Raw genomic sequence first — 18,237 nt, forward strand, 5'->3', positions numbered from 1 at the left:
AAAAAAGAGGGATATTTTTTCCTTCTTGCATAACCTGCCATCACTCCAGGCCGGGTAATGGGTGAGTGATTGGCTAGTGCAGGCAATCTCACTGGCGACTGTGGCTTGAAGGGGTCTGAAGGTGTATTGGTTGCACTCTCTTGACCTTCCTCTTATACAGCCACAGAGGAGAGAGCCCCAAGGGAAGGTGCCCTCATTCGCTCCTATTGCTTTCAGAACAGAAGGTCACAGTGTTGAACTATGTAAGGGTGAAAACAGCTGACAGTCTCATATTCTTTCCTCCCTGAGATGCCTGGAATGGCTAAATTAAAAAGCGGGGGTGAGCGCAGAACTGACTGTCTGCAGATGAAACAGTTAATATTCTCACCAAGTTCTGAACATTCCATGAATAGTTATGGCTGGAGCATAACAGAAGCCAAGAACACGTCAGATGCAAGGCAAGAGCACATACTGTTCCTCCAATAGATATATTATGAATGGGCCTGGTGCCCTGGCCAGGTAACTGTGTCCTACTGCTGGCAAGAGAGCCCACTGGCATTGCCATCATTTCCCCTCAGTTGGCTGGAGCTAGTGGCACCTCTGGCACATGCAGTGAAAGAATTAAAAACTGCGTGGCACTGTGGGTGCCTAGCAACCACTCCACATCTCTGCTGTGTACTTCTAGTGAAGAGGTAGTGCTTGCCTAAGAATCGCTTCCACCTCTTCGGGGACTAGCACAGTACATAGGAGGGTGTGGGAAGTTCAGGCAGCAGAAATGGGAGATGAGTCTGAACAGAGAGCGTGAGGATGGACAGCAATAAGTGAAAAGCTCTCAAACCCAGGTACAAGTAAACATCACTTCTTGTTCAGCTGTGGTATTAAGATTTCACCTGTCTACCAAACTTCTAGAATGCTACTTGAAACGCTTTCATACGGAGAAGATTCCCATCTTATTCCTTTCACATCTCCCCACAAGTTGGAACATGCAGACTGCCCTCTGGGGATTTCATACTTGGGATGGGGAAGAATTTGGATTTGGCTTGCATTTAAGGACAAACTCAGCCAATCTGCACATCCTCAAACACTACAAGAACCCAAAGACAGTCACCCTTCAAAGTTCGCAGTTCTCTGAATTTTGTAAAGCAGTTTTCCAGCCAAGAAGTGCAAATACTGGGGTAAAGCGTCGATAAAAATAGTTTAGTGAAAACAAAATTCAAAAAATGCAGTACTTTCAGGGGAGCTGCCCAACAAAAATGTGTACATCAGGCAAAATTGCATCGCAACATGTGTATATTAGGAGGAGAAATTCACATTAATCGCCACTGAATTTTCATGAGGACTTTATTTTTTTACACACACACACATATCACAAAGTGACATGGAAATGTGGAGAACAGAATTGCAACGAGGCCTGGGAAGAGGAGAAATGGAGAGAAATGGAAACTGACAGAATTGCCCTTCTCTACCCCATAGGGATAGCAAGGGATGCTAACAGGATTTCTTGGGCCTGGTGCACGGTATACGGATTGGGTCCACTGCACCTATTGACAAGAACTGCTGCTTATGTACATATATTAACGTAACCTAGCCTACCTCACAGGGCTGTTAAAAGGGGAAGGTGGGGAAAATATACACATCCTTGAGATCCTAGGTGGAAAAACAAGATATAAATATATGCCAGCCGTGACCACTTAACTTAAGAACCAAAGAAGAGTCTGGTGAATCAGGCCAGTGGTTTAGCTGTTCCAGCATATTGTTTTCACAGTGGCTAACCAAACACCTGTGGAATGTTTGAAAGCAGGACATCAGCACAACAACACTCTCCCCACCTATAGGCAAAGGTAAAGGGACCCCTGACCATTAGGTCCAGTTGTGGCCGACTCTGGGGTTGCAGCACTCATCTCGCTTTATTGGCCGAGGGAGCCGGCGTACAGCTTCCGGGTCATGTGGCCAGCATGACTAAGCCACTTCTGGCGAACCAGAGCAGCGCACGGAAATGCCGTTTACCTTCCCGTCGGAGCGGTACCTATTTATCTACTTGCACTCTGACGTGCTTTCGAACTGCTAGGTTGGCAGGAGCAGGGACCGAGCAACGGGAGCTCACCCCGTCTCGGGGATTCAAACCGCCAACCTTCTGGTCGGCAAGTCCTAGGCTCTGTGGTTTAATCCACAGCGCCACCCGCGTCCCTTCTCCCCACCTATGATTCGTAGCAAATGGTATTCAAAGGCCTACTGCCTCCGACAGTGGATGTAGACTATAGCCATCATGGCTAGGAGCCATGGATAGCCTTGTCCTCCATGAATTTGTCTAATCCTCTTTCAAAGCCATCCAGGTTTGTGGCCGTTCCATAGTTTAACTATGGGCTGCTTGCAGAAGTACTTTATTTTATCTGCCCCGAAGATTCCAACACTCAACTTCTTTGGATGTCAACAAGTCCTAGTTTTATAAGAAAGAGAGAACAACTTTTCTCTAGCTTCCACTTTCTCTGTGCCATGCACAATGGTAAAATTTCTATCTTTCTTCTAAACCAAACAACCTCCGAACGCTGCAACCTTTCTTCATGAGAAAATGGCTCCACCCCCTTGATCATTTTGGCCCCCCTTTTCTGAACCTTTCAAACTCTACAATAAAGTTTTTCAAGGCAAGGCAACCAGAACTGCACATAGTATTCCAAATGTGATCACACCATAGATTTGTATTCCAGTGTTATGAGATTGTTTTACAATCAAGTTCCTTTGCTAATGATCCCTAAAATGCAATTTGCCCTTTTCACAGCTGCTTCACACCTGGTCGACATCTTCATCAGGCTGTCCACTATGACCCCAAAGCCTCCTTTGTAGTCAATCACTGCCTGTTCAGACCCCATGAGCGTAAATGTGAAATTAAGGTATATATTTTCGCCCTGGCATGCATCACTTTACACTCGCTTACATTGAATTTCATTTGCCATTTCCCCGCCCATTCACTCAGTTTGGAGAGGTCCTTTTGGACCCTTTTGCAATCTCTTTTGGTTTTAGTGACCTTGAACAATTCCGTATCAACAGCAAACATGGCTGCCTCATTGCTCACCCCAATTCTAGATTGTTTATGAACAAGTTAAAAAGCACAGGTCTGAATACTGATTCTTGGGGGTTCTCCAATTTCTACAGCTCTCCATTCAGAGAACTGTACATTTATTCCAATTCTCTGCTTTCTTCAATTTTCTGTTCTGAACCTTGATTGATCTAGATAAATGGTTGTTCTAGATAAACGGTTTTCACAAAAGAATTCAGAAGTTGGGTTGCCATATTCTACCTTGCTGAGAGATGGCAGGTTAAGTACTGACCATAATTGTTCAGATTTGGCAGATCAAACGCCATTTTTCATAGGAGAGGTTGGAAAGTCACCTTGGCATTACACCCTACTTCAAGGAGTAATTTATTACAACTGTGCCCAGCAAATCTAAAGCTGACTGGTTGTTCTCCAATGTTCTCAATGGACAGTGTTCAAGGCACCATGCAGTAGGCTGCAAATCTCCCAAGAATATGGTCCATGCATTCGTGCAACATCAACCAAAAATTATCCTTAGAAATCTGATAAGCAGCTGCTCTGAACCTGTTTACTTCAATTCCACAAACAAATTTCACCTAAGATGACTTTGGACATGAATTACGGGAAACGAAAATAATTCTTGATGAGGCTAAAATTTCTGATGGCGATTTCACATACCCTTAGAGGTAGCCACTGAATTTTCCGAGAAGCAAAAATGGAAGCAACTTTGGAAGACAAAAGATACCTGCAGGTTTTTCAAAGGCAGTCAAGGAATGCTGTGAAGATGCCCGACATTTCTTGGCAGAGAGGGAGAGTTTTGCTTATCCATAGTTTCTCCCACACTTGTGACAAAGAGGCCTGTCTGAATAGTTCGTCACAAGCCCACTACCGCAACCCTGCACAATGTGTCCAAGCCCAGAAGGCCAGGTTGCAGTGGCATGTAAAAGCACAATTTGTCCTTTTGACAAATGATTGACATGCGTGATGCAATCTGCCCAACCCCCTCCCAAATGCCTCGCCACATGCCGAGCGGCCAGAGGGAACTGGCTCACAGCCATTGATTTATCTTCACCTCTTCAAAGGTTCCCAAAGGCAACAAACTGAATGAGAGAAGTATAAGGTTAGCAGTAAAGCATTCATCAAAGCCACCCTTGACCCGAAGCAGGTCCCTATGTACATCTCCCCCCTACCTCCCACAACTCCATATATTGATGACCGAGTGTTTCCCGGATCCTTGCGAAAAGACCTCCTGTGGTTCTCAGAATTGATGCGTATAAATATTTTACAATACTGCGCACTCAAGGATGAACTGCCTCTGATCTTGAAGGTTCATTAGCCAACATAGCTAAGTGGAACCTCTGAATGCAAAAGCATGGTGCCTTGGAATACCAGGTGCTGGAGGCAATCAATGTGGGAAGGTTTTTGCCCTTACACCTCACTTGTGGGTTTCCAGGAAACATCTGTCTGGCTGTTACAGGAAACGGGATACTATAGAGCAGAGAGAACCTTGGTCTGATCCAGCAGGGCTCTGCTAATGTTCTTATACCCTGCAATCTTGTCATTTCTTCTCTTTGGTATCACCAATTTCCCTCCTCCATGACCACCAGCTGAGCTGAGACACACATGCATGCACACACACGCCCAGTGAAAATCCTACACATTGATTAGAAGCACTACATTCCAGGAAAGGGGTGGGGGAACAAGTTTGAAGACATTTTCTGCGGCAGGAGAAATGGAGCCGCAGAAGAAGAACGAGCAAGCAGAAGCCACACTGCAAAAAAACAAAATGTTAACAGGGAAAGAATCAGGTGTGTGTACTGCAAGTCCTATTTAGCTCATCAGACATCTTTCAATTCTAACAGCTGGACCTCTAGCCCTCTTCCATGCTAAAGCGGAACCAAGTGTTCTTGGTTTGCCAGCATCCCTGGTGCTTGACGGATTTTGCTAGCACTGGTGCACAGCAATTTTAAAATAATTAACCCTATAGGAGCCGTTAAAAAAAATGTCTAGTTGCGGGTTGCAGACCGGAGAAGAAAAACTCAGTAACCGTGCAACAACAAATCAAGGATAAATAAAACCAGCCTAGCAAGCGTTGGCGTCTTTTATTGTTGCTTGCCCTTTGTTTCCGAATTTCTATTCAAAACACAACAGCTCTTCTTCCTCACAACCCCAAACCTTTCAGAAAAGGCTCTGGAAGCGGAGAGCGGGGGGAGAGAAAAGGCAATGACGATGACAAACTGCACCTACCTTTGCGGAAACTAAAACACCGCTTGATTCTCCTGTAGGTAGTTTTGGGAACAAAGGGGGATGATGCTAAGGCACCTGAGGCACGGACCCCCATATTCCTGTCTTCGGGCATCATGCAGGCCAGAGAAATAGTCGCAACCCAAAAGCATGTGCTAAAACCCACTTCTAGATGGCACACTGCAATCCATCATTTACAGTTATCACTATTTTGAGTGGCATCTCCTCCCCGAGCTTCCTAAATTCTGATCTTCCCGGTCTTGGTGGAATGTGGCCAGTGAGCTCTTTAAAGGAGATATGGGATCACCCCTTCTTTGCTAGTGATTTCAGGTAGTTTCCTTTCCTTCTTCTCTGCTCCTCCAGCTTGCAAAAAAATGTCATTTCCCGTTGAACGGCGACAATGCCACGTCCCGACAAAAGACTTTCAACGTAAAGGTGTATCATCCATGAAAGGTGCCTCGTGGGGGGTCTCGTGGCAGGGTCTGGTGGGGGGAATCGGTGCTTCTTCTCAGCTGGAACCGTAAAGGGTGGAGCAAATGCGGAAGGCAGGGCATAGATTCCACTGGGATAAGTCAGCAAATAGCAATGCGGGAGCAGAAGATGAGAACAATGACCAAAAACAGGGGCTTCAAAGGATTGCCTTGGATGCTCCTCGCCGGCTCCTTTTTATCTCCGCAAATGGGGCAGGGGGACAAAAATAATGACAGCATCTCCCCAAAGGCTACATTTGTCCATTACGGACGCTCTTCAAAGGGCTTCTTCTTTCCCCAATTATTATGCAAGGAAACGCCTCCCCTTCTGATAGTCTGGATGATTTGTTGCCTTCCTCCTGCTCCCTCAACTCCCCGCGGCAAACGCATCAGCCCCGGCGGCATCAGCAGCTGAGCAGCTCAGCAGCCGAGCAGCACAGCCACCAAGTTCCTAGGAATCTGCTGAGGAATACACGCCTCCCGCAAGATATGCCCGTGCCAACTGTTCTCAGTGCAAGTGTTTCAAAGGCGGCTGCTGCTGCTGCTGTTGCTTCTCTTACTACTGCCGTAGTGCCTTCTGCTCAAGCCCTTTGCACGAATGCAGCAGGTGCAAGCAAAACAATGTGAGGGAGGCAAAGGGAGCTTGTACGGTTTCTACAAGGTTGATTTCTCTCTCTCTCTCTTTTCCTTTTTTTAATGTTGACTTTGAGTTGACTTCAAACAACAGTCACGTGTGGCAGCTTAAGAGCCCTTCTGCCCCTCACATGAACGTCTTTCTTCCCTCCCGCTCCAGCCCCATTAATCTTTTCCTTCGCCCCTTCCAGTTCCATGTTATTTCTACTTTCATGCTGAGTAATCCAAGCCCGTTTCTCCCTTATTTCAACAGCCATGAAAAAGAAGAAGAAAAAGTCACCTTTCAAATCCAACCGGGAAAGGAGTTTAACTGACCGACAAACATCTGGGGAACTGGATTTTGTTTCTGTGGTTTTTTGTTTTTTTTTACTAAAAATCAAAAAAGGCTGTGCTTACTTCTCTGTACATTTTCTATTTAATTTTTTTCATAAGCAATGTGAGCCCAGGAGAGTCTTTTGCTCTCAACCCCCTGCCCCCACCGTGCTACTGCAAGTTTAATAAACCAGTTAATAATTTGCAGAGCTGCCTGTTCAGTAAGCTCTGCCGCTGCACGAGGCCTCCCAGAAGGCTGACTCCAAATATTAGAGCAGGAGTAGCCAACACGGTGCCCTTCAGATGCTGTTGGACGACCACTTTGAGGATCACAGGCCATGAGGTTGTTGGGAACTGTAGTCTGACAAATGTCAAGAGAGTATCACACTGCCCAAAGAACACGCACACACAGATCTTGTGTGTAGTGCTTTGAATACCAAACAATGGTGCATGTATGCATTGAGTTTATTATTTCTTCTTGCACTTCCCTCAGCCTTCCGCTGCAAGCCCAATTTCACAAGTGACCTGCACAACATGTGACCCATCAAGGTCAAGTGCCGTCCACCAAACAGCCACGGAGGGCAACCTACAGCAGAAAGCTTGCTATGTAAAAATGGGGGAAGGAAGAGACTGGCTAGCTCCTGTCAGGCAACCAATAATACATGGGCGGTTCACCTTAATGCAAGGATGTGCTTCCCCCAGGTCTTGCTGGATCCCAACTCCCAGAAGCCCCAACCAGCAAGGACAATAAGTCAGGGATGATGGGAGTTGCAGTCTCACAACATCTAGAAGGCCACTGATTCTCCACCCCAGAATAACAGATCAAGTCATACAGTTCTAGCTTAATTGTAGACATGAAAAAAAGGTCAAAAGGCAGAACCTGTAGAGGATAAAGTAGCATCTTAAAAAACTCTGATGCATGCACACAGAGAAAATAAGAATTTTCATGCTGAATCAGCTCAAAGTCCATCTAGGACAGCAGTCTCAAGGTGATTAGCCTCTGCACACTCATACAGACAGACAGCCTTCTCTGTTGTTTGTTCTCAGTATCTGTTATTTGGAAGCAAACAACTGGAGAAGAGGGAAACCAGCAGAAGGAAAGGAGGGTCCTTGACATAGAGACCCAAAGCCCCACAGATGCCAACAATGCCTCTGCAATGATCTTACTGCCTCTGGATGCAAAAGTTGCATATAAGACTCAAGGGTAATCGCCATGAATTGATCTATCTTCCATGAATTTTCCCAGTTGTTTTAAAACGCCATCAAGATCATCACCGCATTTTATGGTAGAGAATTTTGCATGTTTAATATGTGTTGTGTGGAAGAACAACTTCCTTTTCTTTGTCTTCATGCTACTGTCAACCATCTTAATTAAGGGAGGATGCATTTGATCTCAAGAGTGGGAATAAAATGTCTCTTTGCACTCTCACACCGCATCATTTTCTGCATTGTTTTTGATGCTTCCCCTCCGTTAAAATTAATTGCACGGTTAATTGTGTTAGTCTTGGCCATTGCAGGCAGCGAGATGAACAATGTAAGTTTTAGCAGAAGCTGAACCGCAGCAGAAAGAGTGCTGAAAACGATGAAGTCAGGCTGGGGTTAAAAGGTCTCCATACCAGATTTGCCTTCAGCCGTAATCATGATGGCAAACAAATGCACATGCGCAGTAGAGGGATCAAGCAGACAAGTGGGAAGGCCACACAGGCCTTCCTGCACTTTCTCTGTTATTGCCACAAGCAGACCACAGTGATGCCCCGGTATGCCCTACGGAGGACCTTAAGGTCCATAAATAGCAACACCCTAGAGGTCCAAGGCCCTATGGAAGTCAGATTAGCCTCAACCAGAGCCAAGGCATTTTCAACACTCGCTCCAGCCTGGTGGAATGCTCTGTCTCATGAAACCAGGGCCCTGCAGGATCTGATTTCTTTCCACAGGGCCTGTAAGACAGAGTTGTTCCGCCTGGCCTTTGGCTTGGAATCAACTTGGTCCCCTCCCCCTCTTTCCTTTTTCCCTTCTGTGATGGAACTCCTATTTGGGGACTTCCCTGGCTTTTTTCTGGCCCATGTAGGACCAGTTTGGATAGTTGGCCTTGGTGAAGATTTGACATTTTCATCCCCAGAAAGTTTTTGATTTGAGTTTCCACTCAAATGAGGCTGCATTTTAATGTTGTACTTTAATCTTGTTTTTAAGTTGTATTTTAATCAATTGTTTTTATACTTGGTGTTGGCCGCCCTGAGCCCAGTCTTGGCTGGGGAGGGTGGGGTATAAATAAAATTATTATTATTATTATTATTATTATTATTATTATTATTATTAGGTGACAGGATGATGGCCCAGGCAGGTGGCGTGTGCAGGCAGACCCGCAGAACAAGTGAGCTTGTGACCCAAGCAGGCCTTTTTGGGCTTTCTCCGTCTCCACTGCCACCAGACCTGGGACAGGGGATGCAGGTAGGTGGCCTTGGAATCTGTTTGCAACAAGTGCTGAGGATAACTGAATTGGAAAATGCTTTTGGCAAGACACAAAACGTGTAAGCAAGGTTAGCAAGCTCGGCCCCAAACAATGCTCACAAATTCAAAAGGAGTGGACGGCACAAAGAACAGATAAGCAAATACTTCAAAGCAGACTTTCCTTGTGCACCAGGATACTTTTTAATGTGCCTAATGAAAGTCAGGCCTTCTGCCAACAGTTACCCATTATAAGAGAACTCCAAAACCACTAAAAGCTTTTTGATTCAATACCTCTATTTGTATTGTATTCAACCAATGGCTTCTCTCTACACTTCTCCAAGATGGTGACTCACAGTGAGTTGCTAAAAGGGCTAAAAGGACATTGAGTCGGCATAATTCTAAGCAATGTATAAGCCTGGACTTTTCAGACATTATTCTAGAGCCAAACAAACATGTATGGGTGTGGGGAAACCTGCTTCTGTGATGCTTCTCCCAGCAAGTTCATTTTGCCCATGACAAAATTCAATACTACCAACAAAAACAAATATTTTTAATATTTGATGTATTGCACTATTTTAATATTTTGTTGGAAGCTGCTCAGAGTGGCTGGGGAAGCCAAGCCAGATGGGCGGGGTATAAATAATATATTATTATTATTATTATTATTATTATTATTATTATTATTATTATTAGCCTCACAGCAACCCTGTAAGGTAGGTCAGCCTGAGAGCGACTGGCCCAAAGGAATGTGAACTTCTGGTCTTAGTGCTTTAACTGCATTAAAAAACCAAAACAAAAAACCACTGTATTAACTGTCATGAGTTTCAACCAGCTTGTTTTACTGTATATTTTAATTGAGGATGTTTTAGTGCTCTGGTGGACTTATTACTGCACATTTCAATTATGCATGTTTTTATAATCGATTTTATATAGTTGTAAACCACTTAGAAGGCATTTTGGCGTGCAAGCAGTATATTTAAAAATACATAAAGGATTTCATATGCTGCTGCCCTGAACTACTTCGTGGAAGAATGGGATAAAAATATAACAAAGAAGTCCTGGTTTTAATGCATGCCAGAAGCGCTGCATCTACTGTACCTTCTGGCAGAGCAAGGCACCAAATGCTGGGAGGGGGCAGGGAGGGGGAGCAAGTTGCTGGAGGACAGTGCACCAGGCTTCATTTGCAAAACAAGCCCGACGCCTTCAGATGTGGTGGAGGAAGGTACTACCCTGCACTGATAGTGTTAAGACTCAACTGCTAATCCAGTTGTCTTACGTGTGTGAAACGAAGAGGATGCCATCTTGTACTTTGCTGCTGGCAGCAAAAATGCCTCAAACTGCTTTGAGACTTGGCAACTTCATTTCCCAGGGACAGAAAAGTCAATGAAACACCTACCCAAGTCAACAAAGGGCTCCTCCAAACAACCTATTTATCTGCTGGGGAAAAATCTAACGATCGAGGAAAAAGATAGCTTTCAAAGAGAAACCGGTTTAGAAATAACAAAAAAGGTGAAATACCTGGGGGTGAACTTAACATCAAAAAATGTGAACCTATTTAAAGATAACTATGAGAAATGTTGGTTGGAGGTGAAGAAAGATCTCGACATATGGTCTAGGTTAAGACTCTCCTTGTTAGGCCGAATTGCTGTTATTAAGATGAATGTATTGCCGAGAGTGTTGTTTTTATTTCAGACATTACAAATTTTGGACAAAATGGACTGTTTCAAGAAGTGGCAGAAAGATATATCTAATTTTGTCTGGCAGGGCAAAAAGCCCAGAATAAAATTTAAGATTCTAACTGATGCAAAGGATAGAGGGGGCTTTGCCCTGCCGGACTTAAGACTTTATTATGAAGCAGCAGCTTTTTGCTGGCTGAAGCAATGGCTACTTCTTGAGAATACAGACATTTTAGATCTAGAAGGATATGATAACAACTTCGGTTGGCATGCATATTTATGGTATGACAAGGTAAAAGTGCATAGAGGCTTTAAAAACCATATTGTCAGGAAAGCATTGTTTAATGTATGGAATCGTTATAAAGATTTGTTGGAAAATAAAACCCCCAGGTGGTTGTCACCCCTGGAAGCTAAAGCGGTAAAAAAAACTTAATATGGATTCAGACTGGCCAAAATACAGTGAAATTTTGGAATATGATGGTGAAAAGCTCAAACTACAGAGCTTGGAGAAATTAAAACCTAAAGTCAGAGACTGGTTACATCACCAGCAGATTAATGAAACGTTTAAGCAAGACAGGAAAGTAGGATTTCAGAAGGAGAGGTCAAAGTTAGTAACGAAACTATTGGAGCCCAATACTAAGAATTTGTCTAGAATGTATAATTTGCTGCTGAAATGGAACACCCAAGATGAAACAGTTAAATCAGCAATGATTAAATGGGCACAAGATATTGGTCATGACATCATGTTTGCGGACTGGGAAAGGTTATGGACCACAGGCATTAAATTTACGGCATGCACTGCCTTAAAAGAGAATATAATGAAAATGATCTATAGGTGGTACATGACCCCAGCCAGGCTAGCAAAGATATATCATTTGCCCAATAATAATTGCTGGAAGTGTAATGAATGTGAAGGAACTTTTTATCACCTTTGGTGGACCTGCCCAAAGATTAAGGCCTACTGGGAAATGATCTATAATGAAATGAAGAAAATTCTTAAGCGGACATTTGCTAAAAAACCAGAGGCTTTTCTCTTGGGCATGGTCGACCAAATGGTACCAAAGGAAGACAGAACATTCTTCATGTATGCAACCACAGCAGCAAGAATTCTACTAGCAAAATATTGGAAGAAGCAAGAACTACCCACTCTGGAAGAATGGCAGACCAAGGTGACAGAATTTATGGGATTGGCAGAGATGACCGGCAGAATCCGTGACCAGAGGAGAGAGACGGTGGAAGAGGACTGGAGAAAATTTAAAGTTTATCTTAGGAACTGTTGTAAAATTTCGGAATGCTAAAATGTCAAGGGATATAAGATAGAGAATTATAGCTGTTAAATCTTAAATTTAAATAAAATATAAAGAGAATCAGTTATGAATTGGAATGAAGGATTGCTAGAAATGCTGTCTTAAAAAAAAAATAAGGGTGCAGTGAAGGGAAAGCTTGGGGAAGTCGTGTCATGTATGTTATTGTATGTTATGTTTTAGTATGTTATGTTATGTCATTGTATGTTATGTTATGTTTTTATTTTGTTATATTTGTGAAAATGAATAAAAAATATTTTTTTTAAAAAAACAACAACCTATTTATCAAACATTAATCCTGATTTGCTTGGACAAAGCTTACATGGAGGTTGGATTATATCCACTCCTTCCTGAGCATTCCCTCGGATGTGTTTGCAGGAGATATAATAATAATAATAATAATAATAATAATAATAATAATAATAATAATAATAATTCGTTATTGATATCCCGCCCATCTGGCTGGGTTTCCCCAGGCACTCTGGGCGGCTCCCAACGGAATATTAAAAACACGATAAAACATCAAACATTAACAACTTCCCTAAACAGGATTGCCTTCAGATGTCATCCAAAAGTCAGATAGTTGTTTATTTCCTTGACAGCTGATGGGAGGGCGTTCCACAGGGCGGGTGCCACTACCAAGAAGGCCCTCTGACTGGTTCCCTGCAACATCACTTCTCGCAGGGAGAGAACCGCTAGAAGGCCCTTGGTGCTGGAGCTTATCCAACACTGAGCACTCCTTCTGGTTCGAGTGGGAGCTGTTTATCTATCCTGCAAATCATGTGCTCATTCCACACTTTTCAATGCATTTCTCTGTCACTTTCCTAACTCTAAAATGTATATTTCTTCTTAAATGTGGATGCGTTGCTCTAGGGAAACTCTGCTTTAATCCACTTAAAGAGCCAGTGTGGTGTAGTGGTTAAGAGCAGTAGATTCGTAATCTGGGGAACCGGGTTTGCTTCTCCGCTCCTCCACATGCAGCTGCTGGGTGACCTTGGGCCAGTCACACTTCTCTGAAGTCTCTCAGCCCCACTCACCCCACAGAGTGTTTGTTGTGGGGGAGGAAGGGAAAGGAGATTGTTAGCCGCTTTGAGACTCCTTCGGGTAGTGATAAAGCGGGATATCAAATCCAAACTCTTCTTCTCTTCTCTTCACTTTAATTGCACAAGCCTAAATTTCCCAGTATGCCAGTTATGTACTAAGCTTGGATCCTAGAGCAATAGGCAAGTAGGATGCTAGAATGCAACAACTGATTGGCTTGCAGGAGAAGACCAATCAGGCTCCAGGAGGAAGTTAATCAGCCTATTAGGCTGGTAGGATCGTAGAACGCAACAACCGGTTGGCCTGCAGGAAAAGGCCAATCAGGCTCCAGGAAGGAAGCAGAATCAGCCAATCAGATGGGACTCGTGTAAATAATGTATACAAAAGCCTGAGATTTGGGGGGCAATTCAATCACTGTTTTACAAGCTGCACTAAAGAGCATGAAATCACTACAGGACTCCGAGTATATTTCAATGCCGTAGAATCCCTCCTGCAAAATCCTGCCCGTCTGGAGGCCTCCCCAAACACACAGAATGGGCTGCTAGCAACATACCCCCTAAGAAACGAGTCATACTGCATACCGAACCAGAAAGGAATCGCTTCCACCGAGCCTGAGAACTACAGCAAGAATCTGACCTTCTGGAGAGAATTTAAGTTATTAAACTCTCAGTTGTAGGTCATTGCTGCTGGAGTGTAACATTCTTTGGGGTGTGGGGGCTTTTTCTACGCAGACATCAGATTCCTAGCAGAAGAGTGGAATGTATTTTGAATGTGTTTTGGACCTCCTTCAGCTGGTGTCTTCCCGCCTCCGCCTCCTGAAAGCATCCAAGACACAGCTGCAGACACATTGAAAGGTAGTTCTGGGCAGGACTCCAGTTGAAACGGTGCCATAGGAAAGGACCACCAGCCAAGGGCTGAAATCCCCTTCCTAAGCAAAACTTCATAGCCTTTAAATGTCGGGTAGGGAGTGTGCATGTTGTGCTGATCCCCATGGAGGCTCTGTTAACAATGATAATTTCCTACAGCCCCCCTGGGGTCTAATTGATAAGTGGAGAGGGTGATTTCCCAACAGTAAACATAGTTTTTCAGCTGCAACTCTGCTCTCCTCCTCTGCTCCAAAAACAATACAAAGCAAAGCCACTGAACTGCCAGACATTTATTTTCACAGCTAAACATCACTGGGAGCAAGCCAGAAATCTCTGTTTTATTTACTTTGACTCGGATGCTCTATCTAGCCTCGTGGAATAGCCAGCACGCAAGTGGGAGTCCTTCCTTCTTGAAACCAGTTGGCTGCTACTGGGAGGTCAGGTTGCAAAATGCAGAACCACATGGCCGGATGCAGACCTCTTCTTCCAAATGATACTCATACAACCCTGGAAACGGACGTGTTTAATTTATATCCCGCCTGCCTCCCAGTGAAGGACCAAGGAGGCTCACCGCAGAAATTAAAACAGATTCAATTAAAGGTAAAAGGTAAGAGACCCCTGACAGTTAAGTCCAGTCGCAGACGACTCTGGGGTTGCGGCGCTCATCTCACTTTACAGGCCAAGGGTGCCGGCATTTGTCCACAGACAGTTTTTCTGGGCCATCTGCCCATCTGGCACAACGCAACACCGAAACCAGAGCAGCGCACGGAAATGCCGTTTACCTTCCTGCCGGAGTGGTACCTATTTATCTACTTGCACTGGTGTGCTTTCAAACTGCTAGGTTGGCAGGAGCTGGGAGAGAGCAACGGGAGCTCACCCCGTTGCGGGGATTCGAACTACCAACCTTCTGATCGGCAAGCCCAAGAGGCTCAGAGGTTTAGACCACAGCACCACCTTAGTTGACGATACAACTAAAAGCATACAATAAACCTAAACACGAAAAAGCATTTAAATAAGTACACCTAGTAAAAGCACCAAAAACACTTAAAACCATTCAAAAGCATGCACACATGTGACATTCAGTCTCAGAAGATGTTGCCACAACAGCCAGTTAGCAGCCAAAGGTCTATTTCAAGAAAAAAAGGCTTTGCTTGCTGGCAAATGGAAAGCAGGGAGGGGTCAGTTCCACATCTGGGAGAAGCCACCATCTGGGAGAGGCTCTCTCTAGACTAATGTTCTTGCCAAACAGGTGGTAAATGGATTTCACAACTGTGGTAGTTTGTACTGAAGTCCAGAAACTACAGCTATTTTAGGAAGAAAATGCTGTGCTGTGCAGGCAGTACAGAACCATGCTAGAAAAAGGCAACCTGTGCTGCTGATAGCAGTAATACGACTCATGCAACATGGTGGCGACTAATATACACACAATAATTACCAAAATGATTATACATTCTTTATCAATCTTCTGAGAAAAGTACAAAACCTTATGCAAAGTCACAGAGACTTGGGAACTACCCAACCTAAGATGAACTTATAATGTCTGATTTCAATGGGTTTTGCAAGTGCTTACCTCAGTCTTTTGTTTTCTTTATCTTTTTATGTAAGTTCATGAAGATACTAACAAAAGGTAAGTTAGGTGTTGTTCACAATACCCAGAGATGCTAGTGAAGTTGGTCTGATCTCAAAGCCTTGATACGTATAGCTAAGCAAATCAGTCTCTTAAGCTTAAGCCAAGAAATAGTATTCTCTATGAAACTGAATATCAATATACGTATCAAGGCTTTGATATCAGATCACTGAAGAAGCCCAGAAAACTACCGTAGGAGTGTGCTACCTGCAAGCCCCAGTAAAAGGGCCCCATCGGGGGTGAACAGTGGCCTCTTTATTACTTGGACTGCCAGGGCGAAACAGGTGCAAAACACTGGCACCCTGTCTACAACTTTATTAACATCCATCTACAACTTCGGGACACGGGTGGCGCTGTGGGTTAAACCACAGAGCCTAGGACTTGCCAATAAGAAGGTCGGCGGTTCGAATCCCCACGATGGGGTAAGCTCCCGTTGCTCGGTCCCTGCTCCTGCCAACCTAGCAGTTCGAAAGCACGTCAAAATGCAAGTAGATAAATAGGTACCATTCCAGCGGGAAGGTAAACTGCATTTCCGTGCACTGCTCTGGTTCTCCAGAAGCGGCTTAGTCATGCTGGCCACATGACCCAGAAGCTGTACGCCGGCTCCCTCGGCCAATAAAGCGAGATGAGCACCGCAACCCCAGAGTTGTCTGCAACTGGACCTAATGGTCAGGGGTTTACCTTTACCTTTATCTACAACTTTACTAGCATCTCTCGGCAATATAGAACAAATACATGGCATCCAAATAAGTATGCCCCATTTTCTAGATTGCAGAGGAATATATACTTGGAAGTTAGTTTTGTACGTGTAGAAGTGAGCTGTAGCAATGCAATCTCTAGTGAAGTGGTTTACTGGCTGCAGCACCGCAAACCTCTTGCACACACGGAATCAAATGAGAGCAGCTATTTTTCTCTGCCAAACGCCGGAGTTCTGCAATCTATTTGATTCATTTCACTTCCCTTTTCATTGCTGCAAACTCTCTGTCTGCTCCTCATCAAAATGGAACCATAGAATCTTAGAGCTGGAAGGGACCCAAGGGACATCTAATCCAACCCCCTGCAGTGCAGGAAATAAGCCACATGTGTAATATAAAACAAGTAAATAAATTTGCATATGTTACGGATGTACTCACCTCCTCCAAAAGGTGCCCATATAACCCTGCGGATAGACTTCACCCAGTCCTCCATGTCATTCTGAGTGCTTGCCATAAGGAGGTATGTTTCATGGTTTGCTGTCATCCGCTCTCTGTCTCCGCCTATGAGAGAAGAGGGAACCTGCATTAAGGAACACTTGCACTTTGCAACCCAAATTCTCATATGCAATCCAAAGTGGGTAGCAGTATGGTGTAGTGGTTAGAGTGTTGGACTAGAACCTGGGGGACCAATGTCCAAATCCCCACTCAGGCCCCATCTGCACTCTGTGGGGGAATGGTAGCTCCCTACAGGGCAGATGCGTCCTCAGTCATGACTCTCACTGGGTGACACTGGGCCAGTCAGAGACTCCCGGTCTAACCTACCTCACAGGGTTCTTGTGAAAATGCAGTGAGGAGTGGGTGAGTCATTTACATCACTTTGAGCTTCTTTGGTGGGAGTGTGGGATATAAATGTAATAAATAAAAACGAAAAATAACAGAAGCAGAATATCACAGATAAGGAAGTACAGATATAATAATAGAATTGTAGAACTTGGAAGGCATCCCAAGATTTATCTAGTTCAACCCTTTACAATGCAGAAATCTTTTGCCCAGTGTGGGGTTCGAACCCACAACCTTGAGATTAAAAGTCCCATGTTCTACCCACTGAGCTAATCCCAGGTTCAGATAGCAGATTTCATTAAGAACAGATTAAACTTTTCACAATATTAAAAATAAATACACTTAAAACAGTAACAAACAAACAAACAAACAAACAAACAAACAAACAAACAAACAAACAAGAAAACAAGAAAACTCTTTTGGTTTTGCTGCAAGAAGCTATCACAGCGCCCTCTCTGGAAATGAAATCACTAGGCTACTCAGCCCCTTTTGGCTTAAATGCTGGTGTGTGTGTGTTTGAATCTGGAGGTGGAAACAGGGTGGTGATTGTAGTAGTGACATATAATGAAACTTCACATATTTAGGTCGCTCCTAAATGGAAGATATTAGCGTACTCCAAGCATTTGCCCATGTACAGTATGTGCACAGAAAATAGCTGATCTTTTTGAAAGATCTGCATTAATAATTGCAGTGCACACCAAACTATTATTACTGTATAATTATAGGATTATTGTATAATCTTATAAAGTTATATAATCTTGGAAGGGGCATGGCTGTAATGACCACAAAGGGACCCCGCAGTTCTGAATTTGGACTTTGTAATTTACAAAGCAGCTCTCTATGCCTTAGCAGCTAGGAAGATTAGGGCGAAAGAATTAGATAAACCCCCTGCAAAAGGGACTCAGAGATTTAATTTGTATATTTTATATGACAATTACCTCTTGCCCTATGTAACAAAGCATTCTAGTAGACTTGACGCTGGCCACTAGCCATGGCCTTTGGCTAGTGCAATAAAGTTTATGATGGTGATTTCTGAATTTGCCACTACACCACGACTGAAACTGCAAAAGG

The 18,237-nt window shown here is 43.9% G+C and overlaps 1 protein-coding gene across 8 annotated transcripts in view; it reads right to left on the minus strand.

Moving 5' to 3' along the window:
- The window catches only part of ARHGAP24 (Rho GTPase activating protein 24), a 415,266-nt gene that overhangs the window by 45,662 nt on the left and 351,367 nt on the right, over window positions 1–18,237 (minus strand). For 7 of the 8 annotated variants that reach the window (XM_083756498.1, XM_083756499.1, XM_083756500.1 and 4 more), the window contains one exon: window positions 16,765–16,887. In XM_083756498.1, coding sequence (XP_083612624.1) covers window positions 16,765–16,887 — 123 coding nt within the window. Of the gene's footprint in view, window positions 1–5,257; window positions 6,617–16,764; window positions 16,888–18,237 lie in introns of those variants that run through there. The other variant, XM_083756502.1, reaches the window with a different exon arrangement.

Source organism: Podarcis gaigeae, assembly GCF_964106915.1.
Source record: "Podarcis gaigeae genome assembly, chromosome: 9".
NCBI classification, from domain to species: domain Eukaryota; kingdom Metazoa; phylum Chordata; class Lepidosauria; order Squamata; family Lacertidae; genus Podarcis; species Podarcis gaigeae.